The sequence below is a fragment of the Stylophora pistillata genome, chromosome 10 (assembly GCF_964205215.1).
Source record: "Stylophora pistillata chromosome 10, jaStyPist1.2, whole genome shotgun sequence".
NCBI lineage: Eukaryota > Metazoa > Cnidaria > Anthozoa > Scleractinia > Pocilloporidae > Stylophora > Stylophora pistillata.
In genome coordinates, this window is record NC_142528.1 from 30707785 (window position 1) to 30734136 (window position 26352).

The following is a 26352-nucleotide window of genomic DNA, read 5'->3' on the forward strand; positions in this document are numbered from 1 at the left end:
CCTAGGTCTTCCCAGGGAAGACTTCCTTATACAGCGCGCCTTTGTGTTTAAGATGTTGAGCATTTCATCCCCATTCCCCATGTAAATATTAAGCAATTATTGGATGAGGTTGAACATGATATGAATTGTCAATGCCAAGGTCCAAATAATTAGCTGAAACCAAAGGCTGAGGCAGATAACACAGACATGAAGTTTGATAGTTCACAATGTCATGCAAAAACTAAATTCAATAATTGTTTCATATTTTTTAATCAATCTGCTAAAGAAAACACCTCTCTGAGTTTGGAAAAGTTTGAGAACACTAAACAAACTAGGCAGACTTTGAACTCGACATGTATGATAACCCATGTCAACTTCACATGCTCTTGGATATTGATTGTATGTTCTTAACTAATTGTAAGTCTATTTCATAATAACTTAAAACCTACCATCAAATGGTATGTCTCCAGATAAACTTGGCAGCCCTTCTTATCAAGCCAAATTGAACTACTTAATTGATACAGTACACCAATAATCTACATGTACCCTTGGCTAACCCTAACCCTATCTCCCACCATCTGCTGACAAACAGTGTAACACGCGTTAACCAAAGCCAAATTCTAATTGCATTCAAAGGTTAAAAACTATTTAGCAGCTGTTTCACTTGATTGTGCTGTACATAGCACACTCTACAGATGTAAAAGTGGGCATTTTGTACGCCCCAGTATCTGTTAAAGGCGCATGAATCTTTATCTGTCTCATGTGGGTGTCCCTTCCATTTTGATGATTGGACAAAACAGCTATTTGCAACATGTAAGTTTTCAAAGGCTTGTCCCCATCCGACAAAGACACTGTCAGCCATCCACTCGGTTCCTCAAGCTCTATCGATTCTATCTGGTGCAGGTCATGAAAGTGATTCCCAGCACGAATGGATATTTTACTCGGTGTGTAGCTCTCATCGGCCTTGTAATCGGCGTACAAGCAAATGTTTTGAATCGCTGTTTTCCGCCGGAACTGAATGCTCACCAAATGCGGTTGTGGTCCATCAGATTGCCAATACGTTTCTAGGTTTCCATCACGAAGCTGCTCCACTCCAAAGCCAGGTTTGCATGACGATAACGACCAAACAGCTTGATCTCCTATCTCTCGGTATTTCTCGCCGTTAATGCCGTCAATTTGCGTCTCGGTGTTTGATAGCTCCTCCACCCGAACCGCCATTTTCGAATTTAGCGCGCAATAAGCATGCGTTGGCTAAAATAACCGCTGAGATGATAACACATGCATGCGACACCGACGCCATACTAACGTCATCGTGGATGATTTGAAAGCCGCGTTAAAATTAAAATGGTGAGTTTAAGTCTTGTTTTAGAACTCAAAACGTTCGAAAACGAGATCGGTTTGGTTATAGTCAAGGAAAGATAACTCATCGAATAACTATTCAACTCGCCAAATAATTTATTTGTAATTTAATGTAAGATTTTTGTCATTTTATCTTGCAGACAGATAGATACAACATTCACAGTCAACTTGAACATTGTAAGTATGCTTACGCGTAACAAATTATTGATCATAGTTAAGTATACTGCACTACAAGTATACTGCACTGTTACTGGCATTATTAAATCGTTATCACCAGAGTCTATAATTTGATATTCATTTTTAGTTACCTTAAAAAAAAACTAAATAACCCGTGGTGTGTCGCTCGCATCAATCAAATTTCCGCATATTTTTTACCTACGTATCACATCATTAAACTTAAAGTTGAAAATGATAGTTTCAGTCTCTGCTTTCGTCGGCAAAGGGTGATCATTCTGCTGTTGGTGTGCCTGGGGGATAGATAAGGGATAGATAAGGGATAGATAGTTTATTCAAATATACCTAGCAGCCTTGCGGCTGAATTGCGTATATTACAATAATGTAATTAAATAAATATATTATATAACGTATACAAGAATATTCAAAATTATAACAATTAAAAAATCTATGAGCTAAAACCTATCTATATTCAAAAGCTATATTTACATTATCTACCTAGGTTTCTAGGAAACGGTCGTTAAATTAACTGTTGTTGTTATATTTAATGGTGGAGGCCATCATGAAGGTGTTTTTAAAACGGTTTGTCCTCCACCGGGGGGTTTCGAAACGCCTGTTACGTCTTAAATTGTGCTTTGGATGGTTGGCACAAGGCAACAATTCACGAAGCCCGTGATTATCTTTTCCGATAATGTTGCTAAAGAGATTGCGGCAAATGTCTTCCATATAAGCCATGATCGGTGGAATGCCGGCAGCCTCTAAAATCTCGTGATAGTCTTGGCCTGAGCTTATAATAGAGAAAGCTCTTTTTTGAACGCGCTCTAACTCCTCCTGCAAATATACAGGTAATGCATAATAGAAAACAGGAGTCGCGTACGTTAATATAGATCTAATACAGGCCACGTAGAAAAGTACGAGATCTTTAAAGGCTACCTTTGCACGCTTTAGCTGAACCAAAAAATAAAGTCGCTTTGAGGCCTTCTTAACAACGTTGTTTATGTGTTCATTCCACGATAAATTGCTTGAAATTGTTACGCCGAGTAATTTTGCATGCTGGACAACCTCAAGCCCTTTACCATTGACAATGACTGGAGAAAACTCCGTCTGATTTCTAGCAAATGAAATCCTTAACTCCTTACATTTATCGCTATTAAGCTTCATTTTGTTCTCGGAAGACCAGTGAACGACTTGATCAGCAATTTGCTGTGCTTTACTTTCTCTGCCTTTGATTACAACTTCCGATACCGTCGTGTCGTCGACATATTTCCAAATGCGAGGCGCGTTATGATCGCTACACGGCGTGGCAAGATTGAGGTCATTGATTAGGATCAGGAACAACCAAGGCCCGAGCTTGGTTCCTTGCGGCACTCCAGAGGGGACAGAGCCCCACTTCGAGTAGCACTCATCTGCTAACTTAATTTGTTGCAAGCGATCACTTAGAAAATCGATTATCCAATTTATGACACTGTTTGGCAAGTCAAGCTTAGTAAGCTTATGTACAAGTATATTATGGTCTATCAAGATGCGTTAAGATAGTAAAGCTTGCCAGGAAGGACCACAATGTAAATATATACCATTTAGCAAACTTTCTTCCTTTTTTCAGTACAATCAAAGTATGTTGGCACTGGCCATTCAGACACAACTAAATTGTAAGTATTTTCATTTATTGCTAAAGATTGTTTTGATCAATCAAGTATTGTTGTCAATATGTGGTTGACACAGAACTGAGATTGAAAATCTATTTCCTGGCATCTCTCATGCATGCTAATTCTCCCAGATTATCTGGGAATCTCTTGCTCTCCCAAATGGTCCACCAAATCTCCAGGATAAAAGCAATGGACTGGCTTTCAAAGACTTTGCTCAGCTGTAGGCTAACATGGCGTCCCAGATTTACTCAAATCAAAAACATTTTGCTTTTTGAAACTCTTCTTGCAGTTTATTCAAAGCATTTGTTATGCAACCATATCTTGACAGAAACTAAACAAAAGCTTTCTCTGTTTTCTGGAAAGGGAGAATGATTTAATTTGGGGGGGGGGGGGGGAAAGGCACCAGTTTGTTAGTTTGGAGGTGATGCTGTGGTGGCATAAGAAAAATATCTCCAAATTATAGATGTCAGGTTGGCATCTCTGATCTTATCCCAATCACAGAGATGCAGTATTGTTCTTGTCCATGTTTTTATTTTAACATTGTGTTTTTTTTGTTTTGATTTTGTTAGTGAGTGGCTAGTGAACCAGCACAGAGATAGTGCAGCTTCATATATTGGCCACTATAATCTACTGGATTACTTTGCTTTGGTTGAGAATGAAACACGAGCCAGAACAAAATTCAACCTTCTAGAGGTAAGTGTCTAAGTTAAGTATTTAGTGCACTTTTATGTCACTGAAATCTTGAACCAATGCTGAATGTTTGACATGAATGAAGAAATTGATTACTCTTTCCAGCATAGTTTTGCATAAAAAGTTCACGATGGCAAGAAAACCTCTCATAGAGATGCTGATCACTGTCCCTCTAAAATGCACTTGTGCTGCAGGCTAGTCCAATAGTGCAGCTTCTAAAGTATTGATCAGAAGGTTTTCATTTGTAACACTGAATTTTGTTTGACCTGCAGTTATAACCCCTACAATACCATGACTTTTATAAATTACATCACATTCTCACTGTATTGACCGTATTGCTCTTTAGCTTAATGCACTTTGATATAAATGTTAGATAAATAACATTGTCAGTTTGCCAACAAAATCATGCAATTTGTGTGATAGAAAATGGTACAGCCTTGTGGAAACCCACCTCACAGACCAGAGGACTGAAAAAACAGTACATGCATTTTGGACTGGATTAAACCTGGTAAGAAAAAATAAAGAAAACAAGCAAGGATGATTTGATAGTCCCTTTATGCCTGTTTGACTCCATTTCTTCTCGCATGTCTACTAATTAGTCATTTGTCTTGTGTTTTTCCTAGATCGAAATCTTCCAGTAATCACATGTTCCCGTAAAATCTTAATGCGGTTTCCTAGCAAGAATCTGCAAACCTAACCCACAACTCAGGGAAATACCTTGTCTCTCTAGTTTGTCTCTAGCTCTGCCAGTTGGGTCAAAGTGGCTTTTGTATCAAAACTTTTTGTCGAACTTTTTTTATTGCTTATACTTTATGCCATGCTTTTTCTAGGCCAGTGCTTTGTTCATAGCAGTTATCTACCAGCAGTTGATTACATCTCATCTTAAGACACTGAATGTTCACAGAGGAAGCTTTCTTAGTTTAAATGATCGTTTGCCAATCTAAAACGCAAGAAAAGAAGTGATTCCAAATTGTAGAGCTGAGCGTGTTCAAAATAAAATGAACTCGTTGAGGAAGTCTGTGCATCTTAGAGAATTTCGTGTGCCATGTTTGTAACCAACGTTAACCTTCTCGATATTAAGCTTTTTCAGTCTGAAATTCTCGTTTTCCCTCTTACATACTTTCTACTTCTTCTTAATCAACCTAACCAACAGTTATTTGGAGATCCCTCTATCTTGAGGGTAAATCTTTTGCGAGAGAAAAAAGACGGACACGGCTCCTTAAGTATTGCTTATCCCATATTTGATTAAACTATATCTCGATGTGGATGTCTTACTAAGCAGACGGTTGACGAGGAGAAAGACGAGGAGAAAGACAAGGAACTTTCCTCGATGACACACCAAACTCTTAGCAATTAAAATACAAGGGATCGATGCGGAGAATTAGAACTCCGATAGCCACTAAACAGCCATAGGCTCTTAGCGCAAAAATGGCGTTACATACTTTTGTCGCCTTTGCTTTGAGCTCTAAAGGCCCGTCTCTCGAGACGCCCGTTGGTTCCTGGTCCTGAAAAGCTAGTTTTTGTTTGCTGTGTTTACATACAAGGGCGACCTGTGAAATGAAAACAATTAGAATATCAAGACCCACTCCTCTCTTACTTCCTTGATATGGATTTTTCGAATGCATTCAGACCCGTAAATTAGGGTGCAACAATTAATTTTTGCTCTGTTGTCTGCGATTATCCCAAAGTTTTACACCTACCCCTTAAAAGATTCCACGACGCGTTACCACCAATTTTCACCAGACAACCAATCATTTTAGTTTAAAACAACAGAAGCGGAGCAAGATCGCTAACTGTAACTGCTGGTATATGCGTACTGTTCAACCACTTAGTTATGCTTGGGAATCCTTTGCCGGGGCGAATAACGCCAGTAAGTAGAAAACAAAACAAAACTTTCCGCAGTACAAAAACCTCGGGTAAAACTCCAAAAAAGAACGTGATCTTTCTCTTTTCGCCAGATTTAGGACCAGCCTGCTGGTCACAAGATTTTTTTATCCCCCAAACGGTAATTAGTACACAGTACTGATTATTGACTTGCACGTCTAAATAAAAGCGATCGTGCGTTCACCATGTCCGGCTAACGTTAAAGCGCGTGATTGTTCCTTGTTGAGGCAGACGTTGGAGGAGTCACTGTTCCCTTTTGACTTCTCTTATCCACAAATGTGTATTTCTGTTTGATTAAGCCCTCTAAGGTGAAAAGCTAAGCTGACGCTTTGTTAGCCTTGAGGGGTCAATACCAATGCTACAGACGGCCATTAATAAGGCTGTTAGTCATTCAGGTTTTTTTTTTTTTTTTTTTTTGCTCAATTAGTTCATGATTCTTGAATTATGACGTTCTGTTCGGCTTTTTGAATTGGTTTTCACGAGTTAGACGAACGCCAATTTCTATTTCGCCCCCCAAAATCAGAAATTGCTAGGTTATCTTTAGTGTTAATTTTTAGATGGAGGTAACTCTAAAACAAAATGAAAGGAAAGTCAAATTGGAATTATTTTTCCGTTTTACTGACTTTTCTTCAAAAAGCGGCTCAAGCCCACAATTACGAAATTAAGATTTTGATCTCCCTCGCTTTAATAACTGCTATTTGTCCATAAGAGCAATTTAGCAGGCGTACAGATTGCAAGCGACAAAGACAGGCTTTTAATCTGAGCACAGTGAACACTTTATTTTTTATTTCCTTCAGAAACACGGAAAATAAAGTTTGACAACTAACACACCAGATCTGAAAGTGAGAGATAACGGAATCTGCACTTCTTAAGGCAATGAAGTGTCCTCCTAACTTTGTAACCATCTTTTACTGTTTGAAAACAGATCACTGCGGCGGCACTGTCGTTCAGTAAATTAACCTATTGTGAGAGGGTTCTCAGTTTTCTTAGTGCAATATCACGTGTAATCAATAGAATTCATTATTTGCGAATTAAAACCCCCATGACAAACCTTTTGCTTTGTTTACTGTTCGAACAACGTGAAATTCTAATGAAATTTTTACAGGAATCAAGAACTACAGCCAACGAGACCTCTCAACGGAGTTGTAAAACTTAGTTTTTTTGCAACCAGAAACCTTAAAGACGCAATTTATATGGATTTGCTTGTTCCTTCAGCCCTTTTGGTTCCGTGAGAATCGAGTTCGGTTAGCAAAACAAGCCACTTGGACACCAAAAGTCGGCAAGGCCAAAGAAAAATATCTGCATAAATGTCAATGATCATCTAATTCACTAATCCAGGCCAACAAAAGCGAAGTGGAATCATTTAGCTATCATTACCATATTGTTTATTCGCGTGTACTAGCAAATGTTGCTTATTTATCTTAAGCTCAAGCTAGAGACAGATTGTGTGCAGTTGGAAACGCGCCGCAAAATCCACAGGGAAACCTTGCATTTCGAGGTCCGTACCATGCCTGGCGATAATTGATTACGGCTCAGTTGAAAGTTACTTTTTCGTGTAGCTTAATGAAAAAGCAGTATTTTTTTTTTGTTTCTTGTTTATAATAACCTTTACGTCATACCCTTAAGAGAACAATTTAGTCCACAAAGGAATAATCTTGTTGGCTTTTAATTGGCTACTAGCTTTCTCATTACGGAAGACAGCCGGCTTGCCCAAATCCTACTCCAATGAGTCTTTTGCATAACAGAGATTATGTCAAGTGGCTGGAGGGAAGCACTTAATCACCTCTTCACCTGACGAGACATGCTCGTTGATAAGCTGTGTGGGAGTCCATGTTTCTAAGGAAGAACTATTTCCACGGAGGTTTCTTCGAATAATTCATCCCTGAGGCATGGAGCCGATGACTTCTTTGAAAATTATCGTTTTCCCTAGCCTGGAAGACAAGATATTTGTCGGCGACAAGAGCCGATTCTTTCCAACAACTGCAAGCGTCGTTGATAGCGTAACAACTAAGTCAGGAGTGGTTCTGAACGGCAGACAAACACGAATCGGTAGCGATCACGTAACTGAATCGAGAATAGCAGTAGATGAGCGCAAAAATTCAAGGAACAAAAGACAATTCAGCTGTCCCAAGATCATAGATTTTAACACGTTGAAATCGTTCCAGGAAATTCGTCCCATGCACAAACCTAGACGCATCTTTAATGGATTTTTCCCGTCCATGGTCAGATCTACAACAACGGCTTTACAAAGCCCTTACAGAGAAGGACAAGTGAGTTAGTTTAAATTTTCCCTTTTTTCGGTTAACTTACATTTTTATAATTGCTGTTTGATGTCACTTAACAATTGAAGTTACCATGGGACACCTTAGGTAATTTACTGAGCTCAAGAACCATTCTGAAACACTTGAATGATCTGACTAAGAATCAGTCTTCTTGTTGCCAACATTTTGAAAGTATTGACTGCGAAGAGTTTGAATGTTACTGTTAACTGACTCGGTCCCGGCTTTCACACCATTTAAGACTTAAGCAAAATATTCATTGGTAGTCCATGACCGGAATGATTGAGTGTTGTACATTAAAGGAAAGAGTCTTTTTAAGGGAAGGTTCGCATATGGGGTCTAATGTAGACTTTTTGTCGAATGCAAATCATTGTTTAGATAATTAACGCTTGAAGGAAACAGGGATATGCAGTAATCCTTCTTATGTGTTATTATTCAGGTCATTCTTGAAGCGAAAGAGTTGTTTCTGAAAAAAAATAAAACATTGGCATCTGTCCGTGGAGTTGAAATTTCAACTTAGTAAGGACCTGTTCTGTGAGCCGCTGATTTATACCAACATTTGGAGTTTTTCCTATGGTAAAAGACAGCTGAAAACTGGTGTTTTCATTTAAAAGTGCTCAAACCTTCTTCATTTATGGTACTCTCAATAATTTTATAATAAAAATTCATGCTTCCTTATTTGAAAACTTTTGAAAGAGCAGTCTTTTTTACCTAAAAAACCATCACACTGTGGTAAGGCATTTAATGACAGTCATAGCTAGTGGTCTTTGAATTTATCAGAAGACAGATCTAAGTGAAAAAAAAAAAGAAAAAAAATTAAAAACGGCCGCCCAAGTTATTAATTTGCCTTTCTTTGTCAAAGTTTCCGCATTAAGCTTTTATCGGGGGAAAAAATCAGTTATGATAAATAGAATGGTGGCGCAGGTGGAAGTAAACCGAATAGGATGTTTTTTGGGGTCCCGAGATGGCTCTTGAATCAGAGACTTGCATGATTTTGTTAGCCTACGAGAGTATCCTTATAATACGACTGCATGAGAAAATATTTGATCTTTTTTCTCTTGACGGCTGAGATTACGCTTGCGTAGGTTCACAGAAAAAAATAAAATGAAACAAAACAAATTCAGGCGAAAAGAACGGTGAGGTTGATGTTTATATATGCGGTTCATTTTTAACAATCATTGTGATTACGATGTCTTTCCGTGTTTTCCGCCGGCCGAAGCGCTGCTTATAGTATCACAGAAGTTGATTAATATCTGGAATCCATCTGCTGGAGTTTAATGAACTCTTTCTTATCATCAAACCCTTCTAGTATGTTAACTCATTCTACAGAGCTTGCATCTTATCTTAATCGACGGAGGTAGTCTCTCACCACTGCTTTATTTCACAAAATAACGTATTTAAAGTCACGAAACTTAATTGATGTACGTATGATGTTACAACTAAGTTACAATGTTTTGAATCTCTGTCGGGGTCTAGTTGAAGGGAGAAAGGAAAAGTTTTTTTCGATTAAGAATATATGTAAACAGACCCTAAACATGGTGAGAGAGTTAAGTATGTTTACTGAGAGAAGGTTAAGAACTCAAAACGGATCATGCCAGCTGAAACTGAAACATGTTTTGGAGGCACTGAATGACTGGCTGCATAATTGGGAGACTCATTAAACAAAGCAAATAGGAGGGACTGACTTACTGATTGACTGACTGACTGACTGACTTACCATGGTGACAGACTGACGGGCGAGCTCACCGACTTAAGGACAGACTGACGGGCGAGCTGACTGACTGACTGACTGACTTACCATGGTGACAGACTGACGGGCGAGCTGACTGACTTATTGACAGACTGACAGGCGAGCTGACTGACTGACGGGCGAGCTGACTGACTTATTGACAGACTGACAGGCGAGCTGACTGACTGACGGGCGAGCTGACTGACTGACTGACGGACAAGATGACTAACTTATTGACAGACTGATGGGCGAGCTGACTGACTGACTGACTTATTGACAGACTGACGGGCGAGCTGACTGACTGACAGACGGACAGACTGACGGGCGAGCTGACTTATGACAGACTGCTTGAGCAACTGACCAAATGACTACCTGAATAGCTGACTGACAGACAGAAAGACTGACTAATCGATTGACGGACTGATTGACTGGCTGGTTTGCATAAGATGGGAAAATAAAATCCCTCAGAGGAATTCACATATTGGAAACTATCCGACATTTTGTTTCAAAGCTTTAGCGATTTTTTTTATACCTTTTGCAAATATTTTAATTCTATAATTCCTACTCTCCCTTCGACAGGACGTAACTCTGGAAGAACTTGTTCCTAATCCAAACTCTCCCCCCTCACACGACGGAGTGATACTCTCTCGCACAGCGACCTCACGAAACAGCAGTCTACGATCGGAGCCGATCACACTACCGAATGATTCCGAGCCCCGACTATCGCCTCAGCAAAACACAAAACGAGACTCGAGGAGAGTGGCGTACTCTTTAAGAAATGGCTCCCCCTCCCCCTGGGTAGACAGATACAAACTCAAGCAAAAGACGATTTCAGCCTCCGCTTTGACTGAAATAAGGAACAAGACGGGAACAGCTGAGCAGCCACCCGTGAGAGGATTCTCAAGATGACACCTTTCGATCCTACGTGAGGTGAAGAGATCGTGCGTTGAAAAAAATGCAGAAACAAACCAGGGCCGAGGAGGGGTTGGGGGCGACCTTGTCTACCTACCTCGAAGAAGGAAAATTACAAAAATCTTTTAAAATTCGAAAAGAATTGAATTTTGACTAAAATAATTTTTCGAGAATAGGCTTGAGTGCTCTTTGACTGAGAAAACGATAACTATTAATATTTGAATGGACATTTTAATTCCTAAATTGTCTTAATTTTAAAATCACATTGCCAATAAGTGCCATGAATGGGTGTTTCCTCTGGAAGAAAAGTGTTTAATCGTTGGAATTATATCGTTTTAAAGTAACAGTTCCATGAAAATAGACAAAACATGAAAATATCTTGTGTCTGTTTTTCATATTGAAAAAAAACCTCATTAAAATTGACTTTCAATGCACTTTAAAACATGCCTACTACAAAACTAGTTTCCTCCACAGACCTCTTCAGTTGTATATACAACAATATGAACTAAATGTAACAAAATAATAATAAAAAATGTAAATACATAATAGAATTTCAAAAATTGAATTTGCACAAAATCAGGGAAACATTGTTCTGTGAAAATCTTGAAGAAGCTAATAGGATATGGTTAGAAAACCTGTAATTTTTTTAATAGAGATATTCAAGGTTCTTTTTCATCATTACATCCTTAAAGTCAAGGATAAATTGTGTCCTCATGGAAGAACAAATGCTGCAAAATAGAACATTCAGTTTTACTGCTTCCCAAATAACCAATGGGTAAAATAGCTTATGGTTTCATCCAAGCCTTTGCTAAAATACTAACCAATATGTAAGAAATGGCAAATAAAGGTTTAAACGGTTTATTGAAAATCATACTGCGCCAGGACGACCGAACTATGTGCTGCTCCTGGAAAACCACGAGGTCCTCGCACATGCTTGGACAATGACGCATACAAAGCTGATTGACAGAATCACAATAGAGTATTATAAGAAAGTCACACAACTTGTCACACAATATATCATTAAACATTTTTCAAATGATGAATTTAGTCTATTCTAAAGCATCTTCTGCAAGGTGTATTTTTTCTTGAAGTTCCAGAGGATTTTTTAGAAGTCTGTGAATGTCTTCCACTCTCATTTCCAAAAGCATTCCTGTGATTTTATCAGCATTTTCAGGATGGGACTCCTCAATCTTCACATACAGTTTTTCTCCCAACTCTTCTTTAGTGGCATTTCCTGGATTGTAGTGTGTACTTGGTTCCCTACAAAATGGGACTTCATAACTAACTTATAACATGTTCAAAAAGAAATAAATTAAAAACTCTAGCAAAAGCTTGGATGTACCTTGTCATCCTGATGGAAGAACTCTTCCACATGTGAAAGATTATATAAAGTCTCTGTCACATTTCAATGAAAATGTTTTCCCAAGGCAAAAGATCAACTGAGAATTTAAAAAAGTTTCAAATACAATTTAAGTATATACCACAGTGCTTTTTGCATGCACCAGTTGGCTAGTTTAGAAGTGATGAAAAGTGTTATGATATGTAGAACCTTCCGGAAGTCAAAATTTGCTTTTTCCTTCACCAAAACCGTTCTTGAATGTCAATCAGCTGATCTTTCTTATGTAACTCTTAAAGGTTATGTAACCCTCGAATGTTATGTAACTTTCTGGACTGATTATGTAATCACTTTGGACATTCCAATCGAGTTCTCGAGTTACACAAGTGAGCATTGAGATAAGTTAGTCGTTGCCATGTTGTTGTTGTATCGTTAGCTCTAAAGGTAACCTGCCTCTCAAGCAATTAAAGTTTGTGTTCAAAGAAGCTTACTGGACTCAGATTCCCTATCTTGCTCTCTCGCGTCCTAAAGGACAAAACTAAAAGTACAGTTCACTTCTGAGCAGCCAATATAGGACAATTTGTTTGGGTTTTTGTGTGGGATATACTAAAACAATTATTCACCTCAGAGCTGGTTAACCAGAAGATACTTTTCTTCACTTTGGTGAATAATTGTTAAATAATTATTTTGTAAATAACAAAATGGCAAAACAGTCTTCAAGAGAGATGTCTATCATATCCGTTACAAGTGTGATGTGAAGAAAGAATCTGAGTCCCCAACAAGGAAATGAACTCCAGACTTAGTCAATTTTATGATTATAAAACCGCCTCCCAGTTAGCTCAATGGATAGAGTGCTGGACTGTTGTGCGGGAGATCAAGGGTTCGAGCCCCGGCCGGACCAACACTCAAGGTCTTAAAATAATTGAGAAGAATATGCTACCTTTCTATAACATCAAGAAATGATTACATATTCTAGTCTTCTCAGATAGGGACGAATAAATGGAGGTCCCTTCTCCTGCAGGGTTAGGGGTAGGAGACGTTAATTTCCCATGCACGAGATCACTGTGTGATGGATGTCCTCTCCTGGGGTGGATGGGTAGATTTGTTGGAGCTTAAACCTCGTAGGGGACCCATGTCCTATTGTTTCTGCTCCAGTACTTGGTACAAATCATTAAATAAATAAATAAAATAAATAAATAAATATATTACCTGTCGATGAATTATACTTTTGACCTGCTCACCTGTCTGTGGTAGTTTGTTCCATTCTTTGTAAGACAGCTAATGCTCCCTCGACCCTTTCCTTCAACATCTGCTCTTTTAAAACCAAATTCTCCAATGTTTCACTGTTAACATCCATCAACATGCCTGTCAATTTATCAGCTTTTCCAGGATACCAATCATTTATTATACCATAGAGCTTCTCTCCTAAACTTTTTCTTGTTTCTGCTTCAGATTTTTCAGATGTTGGTAAATTGTATTGTGTTTCACTGTTGGTTTTTGTTCTGTTGAGAATGCTAGCAGCATATGCAGCTTTTTCTTGTAGCATTGCAGAATCATTAAGCAACAGTTCTAGAGTAGTAACATTCATTTCTAGTAACATACCAGAGATTTTGTCTGCATTCTCTGGGAACCATTCACAGATTTTGTAGTACAGTTGTTCACCATAAACTGCTTTGTCTTCCTGTTCTGTTGGGGGTGTTACTGTTTCACTTACTTCACTTACATCACTCTGATTGTTGAGTGCCATCAATGCCTGATTTACTTTTTCTTTCAATACATCTTGGTCTCTGAGGATCACTTCTAAATCACGACCATCCATTTCAAGAAGCATTCCTGTTATCTTGTCAGCTTGATCACAGTCAATTTCACTAACCAAACCATAAAGTTCTTCTCCTATAGAGGTCTTATCTCGACATTGTCTCTGTGCTGACTCCCTTTGCCTATTTTCGATTTGTCCAGAGTCATTTTCCAAAAGTGATATGACTTCACCCAGTTTTTTTTCTAACAAGTTTGAATCCTTGATCATGAGCTCTAAACTTTGAACATCAATTTCCAGCAAAATTCTTGTCAATTTTTCTGCATCATCTGGATATCGCTCTTCAATCAAAGCATACATCTGTTCACCTAAGCCTTCCTTTATTTGAAAACTGTCATTGTGGTATGTGGAAGTTCCAGATGATAAAAGTTTAGCTCTCTCCAATGTATTACTTATACCAGATATGTCAGTAGATGAGTCTCTTAAATGTGAATTCCCACTGAGAGAAGAGTAAAGATTTTCAGGGTTTCCACCATGTTCACTGTTGCTATGTTTGACCAGTTGACAATCTAATCTGCAGAAGTAGTGTATACATTGTAGTTCAAATATTTCTTTAATTCAATTTTTTTTTCAAACTGTAACCATTCAAGTTGATTTTACCTTATTTCAGAAAATCTTATGGTACAACAGTTATGACAAAGAGTAAAAATTTTATCTAGCTTGAAATTTTTCATCCTAAGAAAAAATTGAACCACAAGAAAGAGGAATCAGAACAAAATTAAATTAACTTTTGTCATTTCACAGTGATACATTTTTTCTAAAAAGTTATTTTTACATGGAAAATGAAATTCACACTTGGATTCAATACAATAAATTTTTATCACTAGCTCTATTTTCACTTTAAAAATGTCCATTTAAATTTTAAAAGATTCTAAACCTTGATAAATGATACTAACACTTATTTCTGTTACAATTATCGTTGTGGCAAGAACCCAAGATAGACAAACAGGCACCAAGCATGGTTTGTCATAATTCAAATTTGTTGATTTTTATAAATCTTTGTCACAGTAATTTTGCATTCATTGGACAATTTCATGGACAAGAGGTATTTACGAGGGCTCTGTTGTTTGACAGAAATATATGGAATATCAACTAAAATACAAACTAGGGGGTTTACCAACTATAGGGTCATTTGTTTAAGGTAAACTGAAAAAAACAGCTGATCTGTTTTCAACTAAATCTTGCAAAGAATAACATCAAATCTACAAAAAGTTTAACAAGATTAAACACTTCTAATTGATGCTGTCATCTTTACCAATAGGAGATAGAAGAGGGATACAATTTGTGTGGAAAAAAATTATTTAAAGAACACGACATTTAGAAAATCGTGGGAAAGCTACTGTGATAATTTTAGGAACAACAGCTGCCTTTAATTCAGCTTCGAAATAAATTGAGAGGATCTCAATCACGCGATCTTGAAGGTCGTTGGGGAAAAGATCTCAACTGTCGAAAGGGGAGTCTTTATGCTCACTAATTGGTAATTTTGACTTACCTTTCGGGGAGAAGGTGCTTTGCAGCTTGGTGAATCTTACAAAGAAGCTCTTCATGATTTCTTGAGGTTAGACTTCGTTTGAGTTCATTGTTGTCTAACTCCAATAACATACCAGTAATGTAATCAGCATGTTCTGGATATATTTCTTCCACTATTTCGTATAATTTCTCACCAAATTCAGCTTCATTTTTCTCGCGTTCACTCTGTGAATTTCCCATTTTTTCTGCAGAAAGTGCTCAAGCGAATTACGAGGCTTAAGTTGAGGCCTTTCTAGGGTGGGGGGAGTTTAGAAGTGATTTAGGCAGTATTTCTTACTTAACAAGATATAATCCTTTCTTAAGTTAAAAAAATACAGAAAATCTAAAATTTAAATGCCCTCCATCTTGTCTGAATAGTGTTTTTCAAAAGGTTGTTTATTTTGATGTATTCTTTGAGCAAACCATATCCTCCCTCCCCCACAGGTGAGACAAGGTCAGTCTTTGCTCGAACCCAGGTCGTTGCTCTTATATGGACTTACCGCAGATTGATCTTGGGTTCAGAATGGCGCGGGAACTCCAGGTACACAGTCCTTCTGCATTTCTTTTTCTTTCTTGGCTTCCCCATGATTCAGCAAAGTTCCTTAACGCAATACTTGGAATAAGCACTTCGAGCCTAACGCTATTGAACATTTTTTTTTTCAGGAAAAACATTCAGTGGAGATGCCATCTTGTTTGCGTGAGCTCTTTGAACAAACAAGCACTGAACAGCAAGACAAATGGTTTGCAAACAACGCTCGTTTTTCGACGAAATCGCACAAGTCGATACTGTCATTCAATGGCATGGACCTTCCACCACCTCTGGTAGGATTTTGAGTGCTATAGTCGTTATAGAAAGAAAACATTTGGAACCGTAAACCTCAAATCCGATTTACTTTCTGTTGCGAGCTTAAATGTTGACCCAATGTTTTGGCGTCATCGCCAAATAAATTTAGTTTGTAAATACAGATGTACTCGTATTCTGTTTTCCTTAGCTCTCTCCATGCTATTTTGAATCGGTAATCGCACCGAAACTCACCAGTCGCTCCTGCACTCGGATGTTGTAGATGCACTTTTATGCTTAAATTTGTTTCCTTTAATCAAATTTTAAACATTTATCCACAGTACACAAGTTATAAACAACAGCCTTTCAGTTTTAAAATTAAACATGTCTAATTATGTATTCAAACGCTTATAAGGAGTTTTCCAATTATACTTGAAAATGTTCGCAATTTTATCGGCGCAGAAATCATTTGATTTATTCTTAGTATTACAGAAGTGCAAACCACATGCAATATTAGACTAAAAGTTGGGTTTTTGCGACTTATCAGTCGTAATATCACAGTGTTAATGAAGGAGTGTTTACCGAATTGTCATTAACAGGGGCGTAGCCAGGATTTTTCAAAGGGGGGTCACAGAGGCTACTCACCAGATTGTCATGTCGACCTCCACGCCGTGCATGTTTGACTTAATGTTACAGTTTTTGAATGAGCAGTGAGAGTACAGTGGGCAGGCCAAGATATTGTCATGGCGTTTTCACCACCTGACTATTGTAGGTTGTTTGCTCAAAAGCAGGCCTACCAAGGGGGAGTCACGGGCACCCCAGGACCCCCCCTGGCTACGTCCTTGATTAACACCAATCCATTCATATTTCCTCTAATAAAAGTGCATTGTCTCAAGCTTGATCCATCTTTTCTGCTGGATAAGTAGGACTGAGAATAATGATTTTGCAATTATTTATTAAACTGATAATTGGTCTCATTGGTCATGTTGTGCTTTCCTAACTCTACTTGTCTGAAACGACGATGACCCTCAATCTTAAATCACTTTCTAGTGGACTGAATCGTTTAAAAGTCTGACTTGCCATAGTTTTGAGGGATAGTCAATTTGTTTTTGTAAGAAAAAACAAACTGGAAAATGGCTTGTTACATCAACCTCCTTTTCTACACTTTCATTAGGGGGTTCAGGAAAACTATGCTTATTTATTTCGTTTGTCCAAGGTTCTCACTCATAGGAGACAAGTGAAAGAGCAAGAGATTGACACAAAAACAACAATAATAATTATTATTATTTGCTTGTCGACTTGCCACAATTTATTATTGGTTGGTCTGAGTGATTGTTAGACTAGTTGTAATATAATTCAGCAAATGTCTGAATTATTATTTCTTTAAATTTATGGTTTTTTTAGCTTACAGAGAAAGAACGGGCTGAAATGCGTCAGTATAGAGGAGAGGCAGTCAAATGTGAAGCCAAAATGTTTGAAAGAAGAAGGGAGAGGTACTCAGATCTACTCTTACAAGTCATGTCTGTCACAGATAGGATTCAGGTGAGATATATGACAAAAAAACATTGCTAACAAAATACAGAATGTAGAGCAAATTCCCTGAAAGAGGTAGTTTCTAATTTATAACAATTTAATGCAGTAATCATTCTTGTGATGAAGTCACTTTTGAAAGGAAACAAAACAAATTAACTGCGGACTGTTACTTTTAATCAGTATTTTAATGAGGATAATGATTGTTTTGTTTTGTAAGAAACAAGGAATTTGAAGAAGTCAACTGAAGCTCAATTTGATGATCAAGATTTGAGAGAGGGGACACATACTACTGAAAATGATGAGACAGGAAGCAGAACTTTATATAGAAAAGCAACCCTGCGTAGACCTATTTCAATGCATCCAGGTGAAATGGACTCTATTTTGGAGCTAAGTGGAGAGAATCTTGATTTTGATAACCGCGATGAAGACAACCTTGAACCTGAATCATCTTCTGATAAAGAGAACCATGTTGGAGAGGAAGCTTCAAGAGGAAACAGACACAACACTGTTGCTGAGAATATTCTTGGTGGTGTTACGGTTAGAAGAAAAAGTGAGCAGAAAAACAGGAATCCTTTAGTAACACAGATGGATCCTAAGATCTTCCCACAAGAAGTGGATGATAAGGTATTGTTAACTTCTATATTGGACATATCAACTGTGATATTTAAACTTGATGACAATTCCATTTCAAGAGACCCAGGGCTGCAAATAACGGCCGGTCAACGGACAATTTCCGGTCAAAATTGGGTACTGATTGGACAAATCCTTGGTTTGCCGGACTTTTTTTCCGGTCCTTTACCGACTCGTTCAAAGAAATTTTAATTTTAAACTGTTTGATAATCACAAGGGACACAGTCATGTTTCCAAAAGGAAAAAAAAAACAATATAAAAGTAGACAAATTAGTGTTCGAGAAATTCCCGGCAGTTGCAAATTTCCGCGATGTGATCAAGTCCTGTCGCGACCGCAAATCATCGTGTATTCCGTTATTTTATTTACTTTATTTAAGTGTTCCCAGTTAGTAGAGGGTTTTACCTTTGGCTAGATACCATCATTTACTCTTAAATAAAGTGATTGATTGTTTGATCGATTGAATGATCGGAAAGCACCCTCACGAAGAATAATCTTGTTCCATCGAGAATACTCCAAGTAGCATTTGTTGCAAAGTGCAAAAAGCGAGCAAAAGACCCAAAACCTGGATAATCCGACTACTATTTTACTCTAACAAAAATTTACAACTCTAACTTTTAAAAAAAAGGGCTCTGAGTGTAATATTTAATTATAAGTGATTTTGCCAGATGTAAAGTAAAACGGACAATTGCGGTTTTATCTTGCGTAACCGTTCCACGTACTCAATGGGAGACTGCATCTGCAGTAAAGAGTTGTAAAATTATTGTCAGACCGACTTGGATTCAGTTGTTTTTTAGTTGTAAAGGATTACTGTGCAATCTGGGTTCACTATCGCAAGAGTTCGGACTGTTAAAATTTGACCGGCCAAAAACGGGTAGTGTCCGAGGAAAAGCATGCTTGACCGAACAACGTAAACGGCGACTGCCCATTGGTTACTTGCAGCCTTGATACCTGTACTTGAGTCATCTTTAGTTAATGGAGTGGTTGTTTATGTATTGTCGTGTCTGCTCATTTGCTGAAAATTCAACCATCTTGCCTTGTTTGCACTAGATATTTGTTGCACCTCTTGGTTTTGTTTCTTCATTTGGGCATTCTTTTGATCTTAATGCTTTGGAAATATTCTTATCAAGACTTGACAATTCTGCTCTGTGGAAGTGAGGCTATGGGTGAAATCTGCTTTACTGTATGGAAAATTCCAGTTCTCCAATTTTTCTATATCACTTTGAGATTTTAATCATCTCCCAAAGAATTGAGTCCAGTCAATTTATTTTCATATGATCAATTCTTTCTGTACAATATCTGGGGGGAATCAATTTTGTAGAGTCACTTTGGGTCTTGGACAGTTTGTATTACATTCCTTAGTTTGTATACAATGGAAGGGATAAATTTGCCAAACTCTCAGCCCATGCCAAAGGATTTCTAACAAGGTTGTTGATGACAACTGACAAAGTACAAGGCCTGATAAAGACAGTCAAGGTAAGGAAGCTTTTTTAAGAACTTGTACTTTATTTTTAAATGGGAGAGCATGACAATGATTACAATCAACTCAGTACAATTATTAGTAGTATATTAACATCAGCTTTGCTTTTAAAGGACACCAGAGATGTCTTAGAAGATATATGTAAAGAAGAGACACAGTCTGTCCAGGAAAAGATGCTCAAAGAGAATGTTGAGGGCCATGTATGTTTCACTTCAACTGAATTAATTTACAAACTTTGGGGAGATTTCCCTGGCCATTTCATTGTGGGCACTTGTATTTGAGTTCCGATTGAGTGAACTATTTTTTCTGCCTCCTCTTTTTGCCTCCATGGTAACAAAACATTTGGATTCCAAGATCTGAACACAGATTTTTCAATTGTCAGAACTGTGTACATATCACAGAGTTTTGAACCTGTGGAAAGAGAAATACGTGTTCTTAGAGGGAAGTGTTGTTTTGAAAGATTATAATATCACTGTGATGCTCTTCATTTCATGCTTTGGAGAAGTTTTTAAACTCACCAATTGTCTGACTGATTGATTAAAGTTCTGGTTTGGAAAGTCTTTTTGAAAATGAAAACTGCCTTTCCTTTATCATAGCTAAGGATAGCAAGAGGTAGTCTACATGACGTGTTCTTTAAGATATCTGTGAAGGGGAGAATGTCCCACATAGCCCATTCCAGGGAACTAGCAAGAACGAAAGAAAAAGCGAAGGGCTAACGCTCGAAACGTCAGCTTTTGTAATCGTTACGGTGGCCAGTTTACCATTTCAACTTTGTTGATCCAAATTATTTCGTCACCCCCCAAACAGTTTCATTCGAAACTATCAGCCTTTATCAATTCCTATAAGCCTTTTCGAAATTTTGGACATAAAGGGAAGAAAGAAAGCGAGATATCAATCAGGGACCACGTGGTGTGACGCCTGTGAAATAAAATTTTAACAAAGTGCCAAAGGAGACTGACGTATGGCGATAACAGATGGATTTCTTTGTGAACTATGTTGATTCAAAATCATACATTTGGTTTTGTTTTGATTTAAATCTAGGAGAGTGGCTCTTTAGGATTGGAAAAATTACGAAAAAAGAAGCCATTTATTTTTTAACCAAAGTTAAATATTTATCATTGCAAAACGAATTACTGTTAATTTTACATAGGTAAACTTCCACTATTTTAATTAAGCTAATATTGGAGAGAGGGAATTTTCTCTCATTAATATCTTACAATATTTCCATTATTTACTGTGTTGTGTTGCCTAACATGACGAGCTTTGCTCAAGAGAAAAATGTTTAGCAGGCATCGTAAACTGGGGAAGGTGTTGGGTGGATGTCATCGCATTAATTACACCACAATGTGAATTACACAGATTAGCGCCCACGAATCCATGAGAGATACGCGATTGCGTGCGAGTTAACGCGGGGTCATCTGTTGGCAATAAAAATCAAAATCATGAAATGAAATGAAGTTTGCTGTGCGCGTAATGGTCATAAAATACTGCGTCTTCTCTGTATCTGCCTGTTTCCTTATAACGACATTTCTAATCACGTTGTCTTTCAAAGATCATTCCTTTTCACAGAAGAGGCAATACCTGCGAGGCGCCGTATTCGAAAAAGCCTCTCTTTCGATTATTTAGGTATGATTCTTTCGCTTGGTTTGCCATAAAACAGTAACAAAAGATATCGCAATTTTCATGTGCCGTACGACCTGGATAACAACCGTATCGAATTTCCAGTATTGCGTCACTTGGTGGATCGATCAGTGTTCACGCTTTGCGATCGTAGTACACGATGTTATTGTTTTGGTACGAAACCTGTGGCGATCGCACGACTTGGCCTCGTATCCTGGTTAAATTCTTACCAATATTATAATATTAGACCTCGACGAGATTTTTAATTTCGAAATGTCGAAAAGCATCGTGTTTTCGATTTCGAAACCATTCGAAATGAAGTCATAGAGGCAGTCGGATTTTCGACGTACGGCTTTCCACCGGCTAACTTAACCACGCAGAGTCTTTGCAGGATTACAAGTGCTACACTTGACCCTTGCAAGCATTGGTATTTACTTTTGAAAGAGGTATGTGACGTTCCTTTGCGTAAATATTTCATACGCGATGTATTTAAGATATTTCCCGACGAAATCCAAAGTGTGGCGGCGCGGGAACTTCAGCCGGCCAAATCATCGTTCGGAGTAGTGGGGTTAGCCAGGATTCCAGACCTCGTTCACTATGTGTATTTAAGATATTTCCCGACGAAATCCAAAGTGTGGCGGCGCGGGAACTTCAGCCGCCAAATCATCGTTCGCAGTAGTGGGGTTAGCCAGGATTCCCGACCTCGTTCACGTTGTGTTCGCGTTCGGTCTAAAAGCTGGTCTATCTTCTTCGTAATAAAACAATCCCCGACGAGCTTATTAAATCTGCGGGATTTGTGACTATCGTAAATCTGGTGAACTCCGCCACACTAGACTTTGAGCCCTAAGGCGCGAAAAATTTATCTTTTGGCGGCAAACTCAGTCACGACTCCGAAGAGCTCGCTTCCTAACTTACCGAAAGATCAGCTAGAGTAAATTCTCTTGGAGTGGAACTGAAGAAGCTTCTAAGACGGATTTCTCATCTCGAATCAGCATGAAGTCAATTTTACAGACCCCTTTTTTCCACCTCAATGTTCGCACCTTGTCGTGGTGAGGTGGCTTAAGTGCCTCAATGAGCAATTGCTGGCCTTTAAAACCGAGGAACTCTGTTTTCGTCGAAGGCACTTTCCTATTTCCAAAGGTTTAAAGGAGAAAATTAATTTTTTTAAATTTTTAGGGGGTGTACCAAATGTTTGGAGGTTCTTCTGTAAAAGAAAAGCGGCAAGGAAAACAACGCCTCGAAGTAACAGAATAGGAAATCAACCATGCGAACGACTCAAAATCCGTGTTTCCGCGGCAAAACCTGGCGAAGGCGTATACGTTATTCAGCTCTGTCGCACGCATGTAGAAGCTCGGTATGAGTAATGAGTGTTACCGTGAACGACGAGTTGTGTTGAATATTGAATGTTCGCTTGAGTGTTAAACGTTTCCTTATGAATGTTGATCTAGATCTGGGTCCTACATTGAACCAATAATGAAGCTTTCAACAACGAATGTCTCTATTTATTTTTGTCCGTAAATACGCGCCATACGTTCTTGCCTTCCAGCTTCCTTTTCTCTTTAACAAGTCTTCTTTCCCTATATAAGATGCATCAACTTCATCGATCGCTCGGTAATACACCCTAAGTAGGTTTCCTTTAACCTAAAACAACGGGTAATCGGCGAGAAACGTGAAAGCTAGCTTACTTTTTTGAAAGTAAATCAAACTTGAGGCTCGCTGGTAACCTTCCCAATTCAAGCAAACTGTTACATCTCGAGATAAATTATTCCATTAGTGTCATCAATTTATTTTAATTATTATTGGATGGTCTGTTTCCATATGGGTTCTTGGATTTTTTTTATGAATTTTAGGCATCGATAGGTAATTATTTAATCATCACGAAATAACAAAAATACAATGGGAGTGATATCCAACAAATTATACAAATAACCATGCAGAAAAGTACAAACTGAATAAAAGGTAATTGTTTAATTGATAGATGGGTATCTATACTTCTATGCAATCAATCTGATAGCTCTACATACCATCTCAAGTTATTTTTGTTTGCAGTGTCAAAACCTATGGTGTTCTACATTCTACGGGTAAAGAAAGAGGAAAACCAATCTCTAATTTCCTTCACAGCCTTTTTATTGGGGGAAGTCTTTCCTGATATCCCAAACAATGGCCGCAGATTACAATAATGAATGTCAAGGTTTTGTTGAAAAGGAAAAAAAAACATTGTTACAAAGCACAAGGTAATAGACTGCACACAAAATGTCCTTTGTGGAAACCAATAAATAATTAGCCAATATTGGATCTTGCTTCATCTCACATTAAATTTCAAACAACAAACTGGTAGCTTGATTTGATTTGAGTCATTAACTTGGATAAAATTCATGAGAACTTGGCTTTTGAGAAGTCCATCTCTGGGTGTTGTTCCAAGAACCTGGTGAAAAGGATCAAAATTATATGAAATGACAATTACAATTTTGTTTGCAATTCATAAAGAGAAAGATGGTTTACATCACTAAATGATTAAGTTTACAATACTTGAATAACAACATTTAAATATGGCAAGGAGCCCACTTCACCCTTTAACTCCCCAGATCTGATTGTGAATTCTCCCCTCTAGCTGCTACACATTTCCTTGTTAATACGTTATGAGAATTTGGTGTTAGATCAAGATAATAACTTCTACCTAATAAGTTTGAGTATTATCATTACCTGATTGCAGGGTGATGTAAGGATATTATAGAGAAAAGTTACACGTTAATCACTTCTGGGAATTAAAGGGATAAAACCACAGGACTACTACGAGGGAGTCCTTCTTACTAAAGAAAAAGACAGGTCACTAACATTCTAAGTGATGCGATTCATGTAAGTAATCAGACAATGGGTATTTCAATTCCATTTATTAAGGGAGCCTCAAATCAGCCTTAAATGTGCGAGTCTGCTTCAATAACATGAAAAACTTACTTTTTCAGGATATCTTGCTTTTTCTGTTCTTCTGAAGTAGGTAATCCCATCTAACAAAAGAACAAATGTCCAAGCTTATCAAAAGTTCCAATTTTACAACTGAAGTTGACTTCTCAAAAGCCTGATATCCAGTCATGATCAATTATCTAGAGTGTACGTATGATGCACCATCCTCGCAGTAGATAGCGCCATTTATGCAATAGCGAAAATCAGACCTGAAAAAAATTAGGCCTGTACGGGACTCGAACCACTGACCTCTGCGATACTAGTGCAGCGCTCTACCAATTGAGCTAACAAGCCAACTGGGAGCAGGCCGTTAAGTTGATTCGTAATAAACCCGTGAAAGTGATAAATGAGATACAATGAATATATGAAGTTCATATATTTTGAACTGCGGTATTAGATACGTATGATGCACTAGCGAAAATCATTTTCGCTATTGCATAAGTAGCGCTATGTACTGCGAGGATCGTGCATCATACGTATCTAATACCGCAGTTCAAAATATATGAACTTCATATATTCATTGTATCTCATTTATCACTTTCACGGGTTTATTAGGAATCAACTTAACGGCCTGCTCCCAGTTGGCTTTTTAGCTCAATTGGTAGAGCGCTGCATTAGTATCGCAGAGGTCAGTGGTTCGAGTCCCGTACAGGCCTAATTTTTTTCAGGTCTGATTTTCGCTATTGCATAAATAGCGCTATCTATCGCGAGGATCGTGCATCATACGTATCGAATACCGCAGTTCAAAATATATGAACTTCATATAGTCATGGTATCTTATCTAGAGTGTGTTTTTCTGTAGTGCACTTGTAATTATTTGAGTTTTGACTCAGTTTAAGTGGAGAAATCGCTTAAATTTTCTTCAAATCCATTCATCTACAAAGAAGTATAAATGTTGAATGGTTGATTTTTTTTATTTGACAAGCTAATTGGTTACTTAAATGAGACCACTATACCATCTTTTTCATCATATTGTTTGGCATAAATCTGATGACCAAATTTAATACTTACAGCTTTTTGTCTTGGATCAAACATCATTTTTCCACCATTCCTCGTGTTTCATCTAAATCCCCTAGCTGCAGAGAAAAAAAACAGCCATAAATGGTCTTTACTGATGTTTTAATCAACTACGAAATAAAATTGTTAACACTTTTGATTTCATTCTAGCATACAAAAAAGGAGCAAGGGCAAACCTTAAAACTACAAAAAAAATTTATTTACCTCTGCTGATTAACTTTTTCTTTGAAATACAGTAGCATTTTTCAAAATATTTCTGCTGGTTAACATTTACAGAGTTTGGACAACAGAGGTGAGTTCAAAAGTAATTGTGGTGCTGCGTTAGTGTGGGAGAGGGGGTTGGGGTATGACAAAAATTAATTATTTTTCTTTGGCAACTGAGTTGATGATGTACATTGGCCAACATAAGAGTTTCTAAGCTGATGCTTTGAGCATTTAGCCAACGTCATTTGAAGGGCTGACAGTTAAAACTTCAGCGCAGAAATTTTTAACTGTTTTCAGAGCTTAATAGCTGTAATGTCTCGGCTAGAGGCATAAAACAAATATCGTTTAAAAGTAGTGATTTTATAGTTTTCTCCATAGTATTCTAACCTTTGAATTTTCAGGTTGAACTTTTTTGGTGTTGATCTCTGGATCTGTTGTCAACAGCTGTGACCACCATTCCATTTTATTAACCTGACAAAACACACATGCGGTGATTAGTAATTGACAATAGATAGGCTTTACATTGAAAGAACATTAGAAAGTCCATGCAAACAGCCATTATAGTGACTAAAAGAGCTCAAAACTCAACTTTATTCAGTCACCATTTGGTGACCTAGAATCTTGAAATGGTTCCCAGAAAAAAAAAAATTCTAGCTGCCTGGAAAACTGGTAGTAAAATGGCAACTATCAATTTTAGTAATGCAACAACCACTAACAGTCTTTCCCTGCCAAAATGACAATCTTACTTACTTCTCTCTTACAGAAAAGAACATTTTGCACAACATTTCATAATCTTTAAAAGAGGGTCAAGATCT

At 37.8% G+C, this 26352-nt stretch overlaps 6 protein-coding genes and 1 pseudogene across 12 annotated transcripts in view; 4 read left to right on the plus strand and 3 right to left on the minus strand.

The window, feature by feature from the left end:
• Positions 1 to 225: 225 nt before the first annotated feature.
• On the minus strand, positions 226 to 1197 carry LOC148722661 (anaphase-promoting complex subunit 10-like). Its single transcript, XM_088735561.1, has one exon. The coding sequence runs from the start codon at positions 1195 to 1197 to the stop codon at positions 640 to 642; it is 558 nt and encodes a 185-aa protein (XP_088591687.1). The 3' UTR covers positions 226 to 639.
• Positions 1198 to 1232: 35 nt separating this feature from the next.
• On the plus strand, positions 1233 to 4863 carry LOC148722662 (splicing factor 3B subunit 5-like). 2 transcript variants are annotated; one of them, XM_088735570.1, is made up of 6 exons: positions 1233 to 1319; positions 1478 to 1515; positions 3116 to 3161; positions 3728 to 3851; positions 4272 to 4356; positions 4472 to 4863. In XM_088735570.1, coding segments are annotated over exons 1-5 (258 nt in total). In that variant the 5' UTR covers positions 1233 to 1317; the 3' UTR covers positions 4320 to 4356; positions 4472 to 4863. The 2 variants fall into 2 exon arrangements, with proteins under 2 accessions (XP_088591696.1, XP_088591695.1); XM_088735569.1 differs by having other exon boundaries at positions 1239 to 1326; positions 1479 to 1515.
• A 148-nt stretch (positions 4864 to 5011) lies between these two features.
• LOC148722663 (uncharacterized) lies at positions 5012 to 11695 on the plus strand. Its single transcript, XM_088735558.1, has 2 exons — positions 5012 to 8002; positions 10320 to 11695. Exons 1-2 carry the CDS (start codon positions 7622 to 7624, stop codon positions 10647 to 10649), a joined length of 711 nt encoding a protein of 236 aa, XP_088591684.1. The 5' UTR covers positions 5012 to 7621; the 3' UTR covers positions 10650 to 11695.
• LOC148722664 (uncharacterized) lies at positions 11495 to 15564 on the minus strand. 4 transcript variants are annotated; one of them, XR_015992340.1, is made up of 4 exons: positions 15297 to 15564; positions 13198 to 14318; positions 11995 to 12091; positions 11899 to 11925 (listed from the first exon to the last, which is right to left on the minus strand). XR_015992340.1 is itself a non-coding variant. In XM_088735548.1 (3 exons), exons 1-3 carry the CDS (start codon positions 15512 to 15514, stop codon positions 11702 to 11704), a joined length of 1518 nt encoding a protein of 505 aa, XP_088591674.1. In that variant the 5' UTR covers positions 15515 to 15561; the 3' UTR covers positions 11495 to 11701. The 4 variants fall into 4 exon arrangements, 3 of the variants coding, with proteins under 3 accessions (XP_088591674.1, XP_088591676.1, XP_088591675.1); XM_088735548.1 differs by lacking the exon at positions 11995 to 12091 and having other exon boundaries at positions 11495 to 11912; positions 13230 to 14318; positions 15297 to 15561; XM_088735550.1 differs by lacking the exon at positions 11995 to 12091 and having other exon boundaries at positions 11773 to 11912.
• On the plus strand, positions 14720 to 17984 carry LOC148722665 (uncharacterized). Of its 2 annotated transcripts, XM_088735566.1 has the most exons (5): positions 14744 to 15362; positions 15758 to 15854; positions 15977 to 16135; positions 17499 to 17636; positions 17845 to 17984. In XM_088735566.1, exons 2-5 carry the CDS (start codon positions 15804 to 15806, stop codon positions 17857 to 17859), a joined length of 363 nt encoding a protein of 120 aa, XP_088591692.1. In that variant the 5' UTR covers positions 14744 to 15362; positions 15758 to 15803; the 3' UTR covers positions 17860 to 17984. The 2 variants fall into 2 exon arrangements, with proteins under 2 accessions (XP_088591693.1, XP_088591692.1); XM_088735567.1 differs by lacking the exon at positions 17845 to 17984 and having other exon boundaries at positions 14720 to 15362; positions 17311 to 17636.
• On the plus strand, positions 17855 to 20965 carry LOC148722666 (uncharacterized). Its single transcript, XM_088735560.1, has 4 exons — positions 17855 to 18251; positions 19618 to 19731; positions 19849 to 19935; positions 20332 to 20965. The coding sequence occupies exons 1-4, from the start codon at positions 17982 to 17984 to the stop codon at positions 20449 to 20451; spliced, it is 591 nt and encodes a 196-aa protein (XP_088591686.1). The 5' UTR covers positions 17855 to 17981; the 3' UTR covers positions 20452 to 20965.
• Positions 20966 to 23210: 2245 nt separating this feature from the next.
• Positions 23211 to 26352, minus strand: part of LOC148722667 (nuclear migration protein nudC-like) — a 9819-nt pseudogene continuing 6677 nt past the window's right edge. The window contains exons 7-10 of the transcript XR_015992346.1: positions 25925 to 26008; positions 25328 to 25392; positions 24311 to 24360; positions 23211 to 23780 (exon numbers count right to left, since the gene is read on the minus strand). The product of XR_015992346.1 is annotated as a nuclear migration protein nudC-like (transcript). The remainder of the gene's footprint in view (positions 23781 to 24310; positions 24361 to 25327; positions 25393 to 25924; positions 26009 to 26352) is intronic.

Bases quoted from the DNA above. Each gene is read 5' to 3' on its own strand.
- LOC148722661 (XM_088735561.1), bottom strand. From the start codon at position 1,197: ATGGCGGTTCGGGTGGAGGAGCTATCAAACACCGAGACGCAAATTGAC.
- LOC148722662 (XM_088735570.1), top strand. The intron at 1,516-3,115 runs GTAAGTATGCTT...TCCTTTTTTCAG, and splicing joins TCACAGTCAACTTGAACATT to TACAATCAAAGTATGTTGGC. The intron at 3,162-3,727 runs GTAAGTATTTTC...TGATTTTGTTAG, and splicing joins CATTCAGACACAACTAAATT to TGAGTGGCTAGTGAACCAGC.
- LOC148722663 (XM_088735558.1), top strand. From the start codon at position 7,622: ATGGAGCCGATGACTTCTTTGAAAATTATCGTTTTCCCTAGCCTGGAA. The intron at 8,003-10,319 runs GTGAGTTAGTTT...TCCCTTCGACAG, and splicing joins GCCCTTACAGAGAAGGACAA to GACGTAACTCTGGAAGAACT.
- LOC148722664 (XM_088735548.1), bottom strand. From the start codon at position 15,514: ATGGGAAATTCACAGAGTGAACGCGAGAAAAATGAAGCTGAATTTGGT. The intron at 14,319-15,296 runs GTAAGTCAAAAT...CTACTTCTGCAG, and splicing joins AAGCACCTTCTCCCCGAAAG to ATTAGATTGTCAACTGGTCA. The intron at 11,913-13,229 runs GTGAGCAGGTCA...CCCATTTTGTAG, and splicing joins GAACAAACTACCACAGACAG to GGAACCAAGTACACACTACA.
- LOC148722665 (XM_088735566.1), top strand. From the start codon at position 15,804: ATGGACTTACCGCAGATTGATCTTGGGTTCAGAATGGCGCGGGAACTC. The intron at 15,855-15,976 runs GTACACAGTCCT...TTTTTTTTTCAG, and splicing joins GAATGGCGCGGGAACTCCAG to GAAAAACATTCAGTGGAGAT. The intron at 16,136-17,498 runs GTAGGATTTTGA...TGGTTTTTTTAG, and splicing joins TGGACCTTCCACCACCTCTG to CTTACAGAGAAAGAACGGGC.
- LOC148722666 (XM_088735560.1), top strand. From the start codon at position 17,982: ATGCATCCAGGTGAAATGGACTCTATTTTGGAGCTAAGTGGAGAGAAT. The intron at 19,732-19,848 runs GTAAGGAAGCTT...TTGCTTTTAAAG, and splicing joins GCCTGATAAAGACAGTCAAG to GACACCAGAGATGTCTTAGA. The intron at 19,936-20,331 runs GTATGTTTCACT...CCTTTATCATAG, and splicing joins AAGAGAATGTTGAGGGCCAT to CTAAGGATAGCAAGAGGTAG.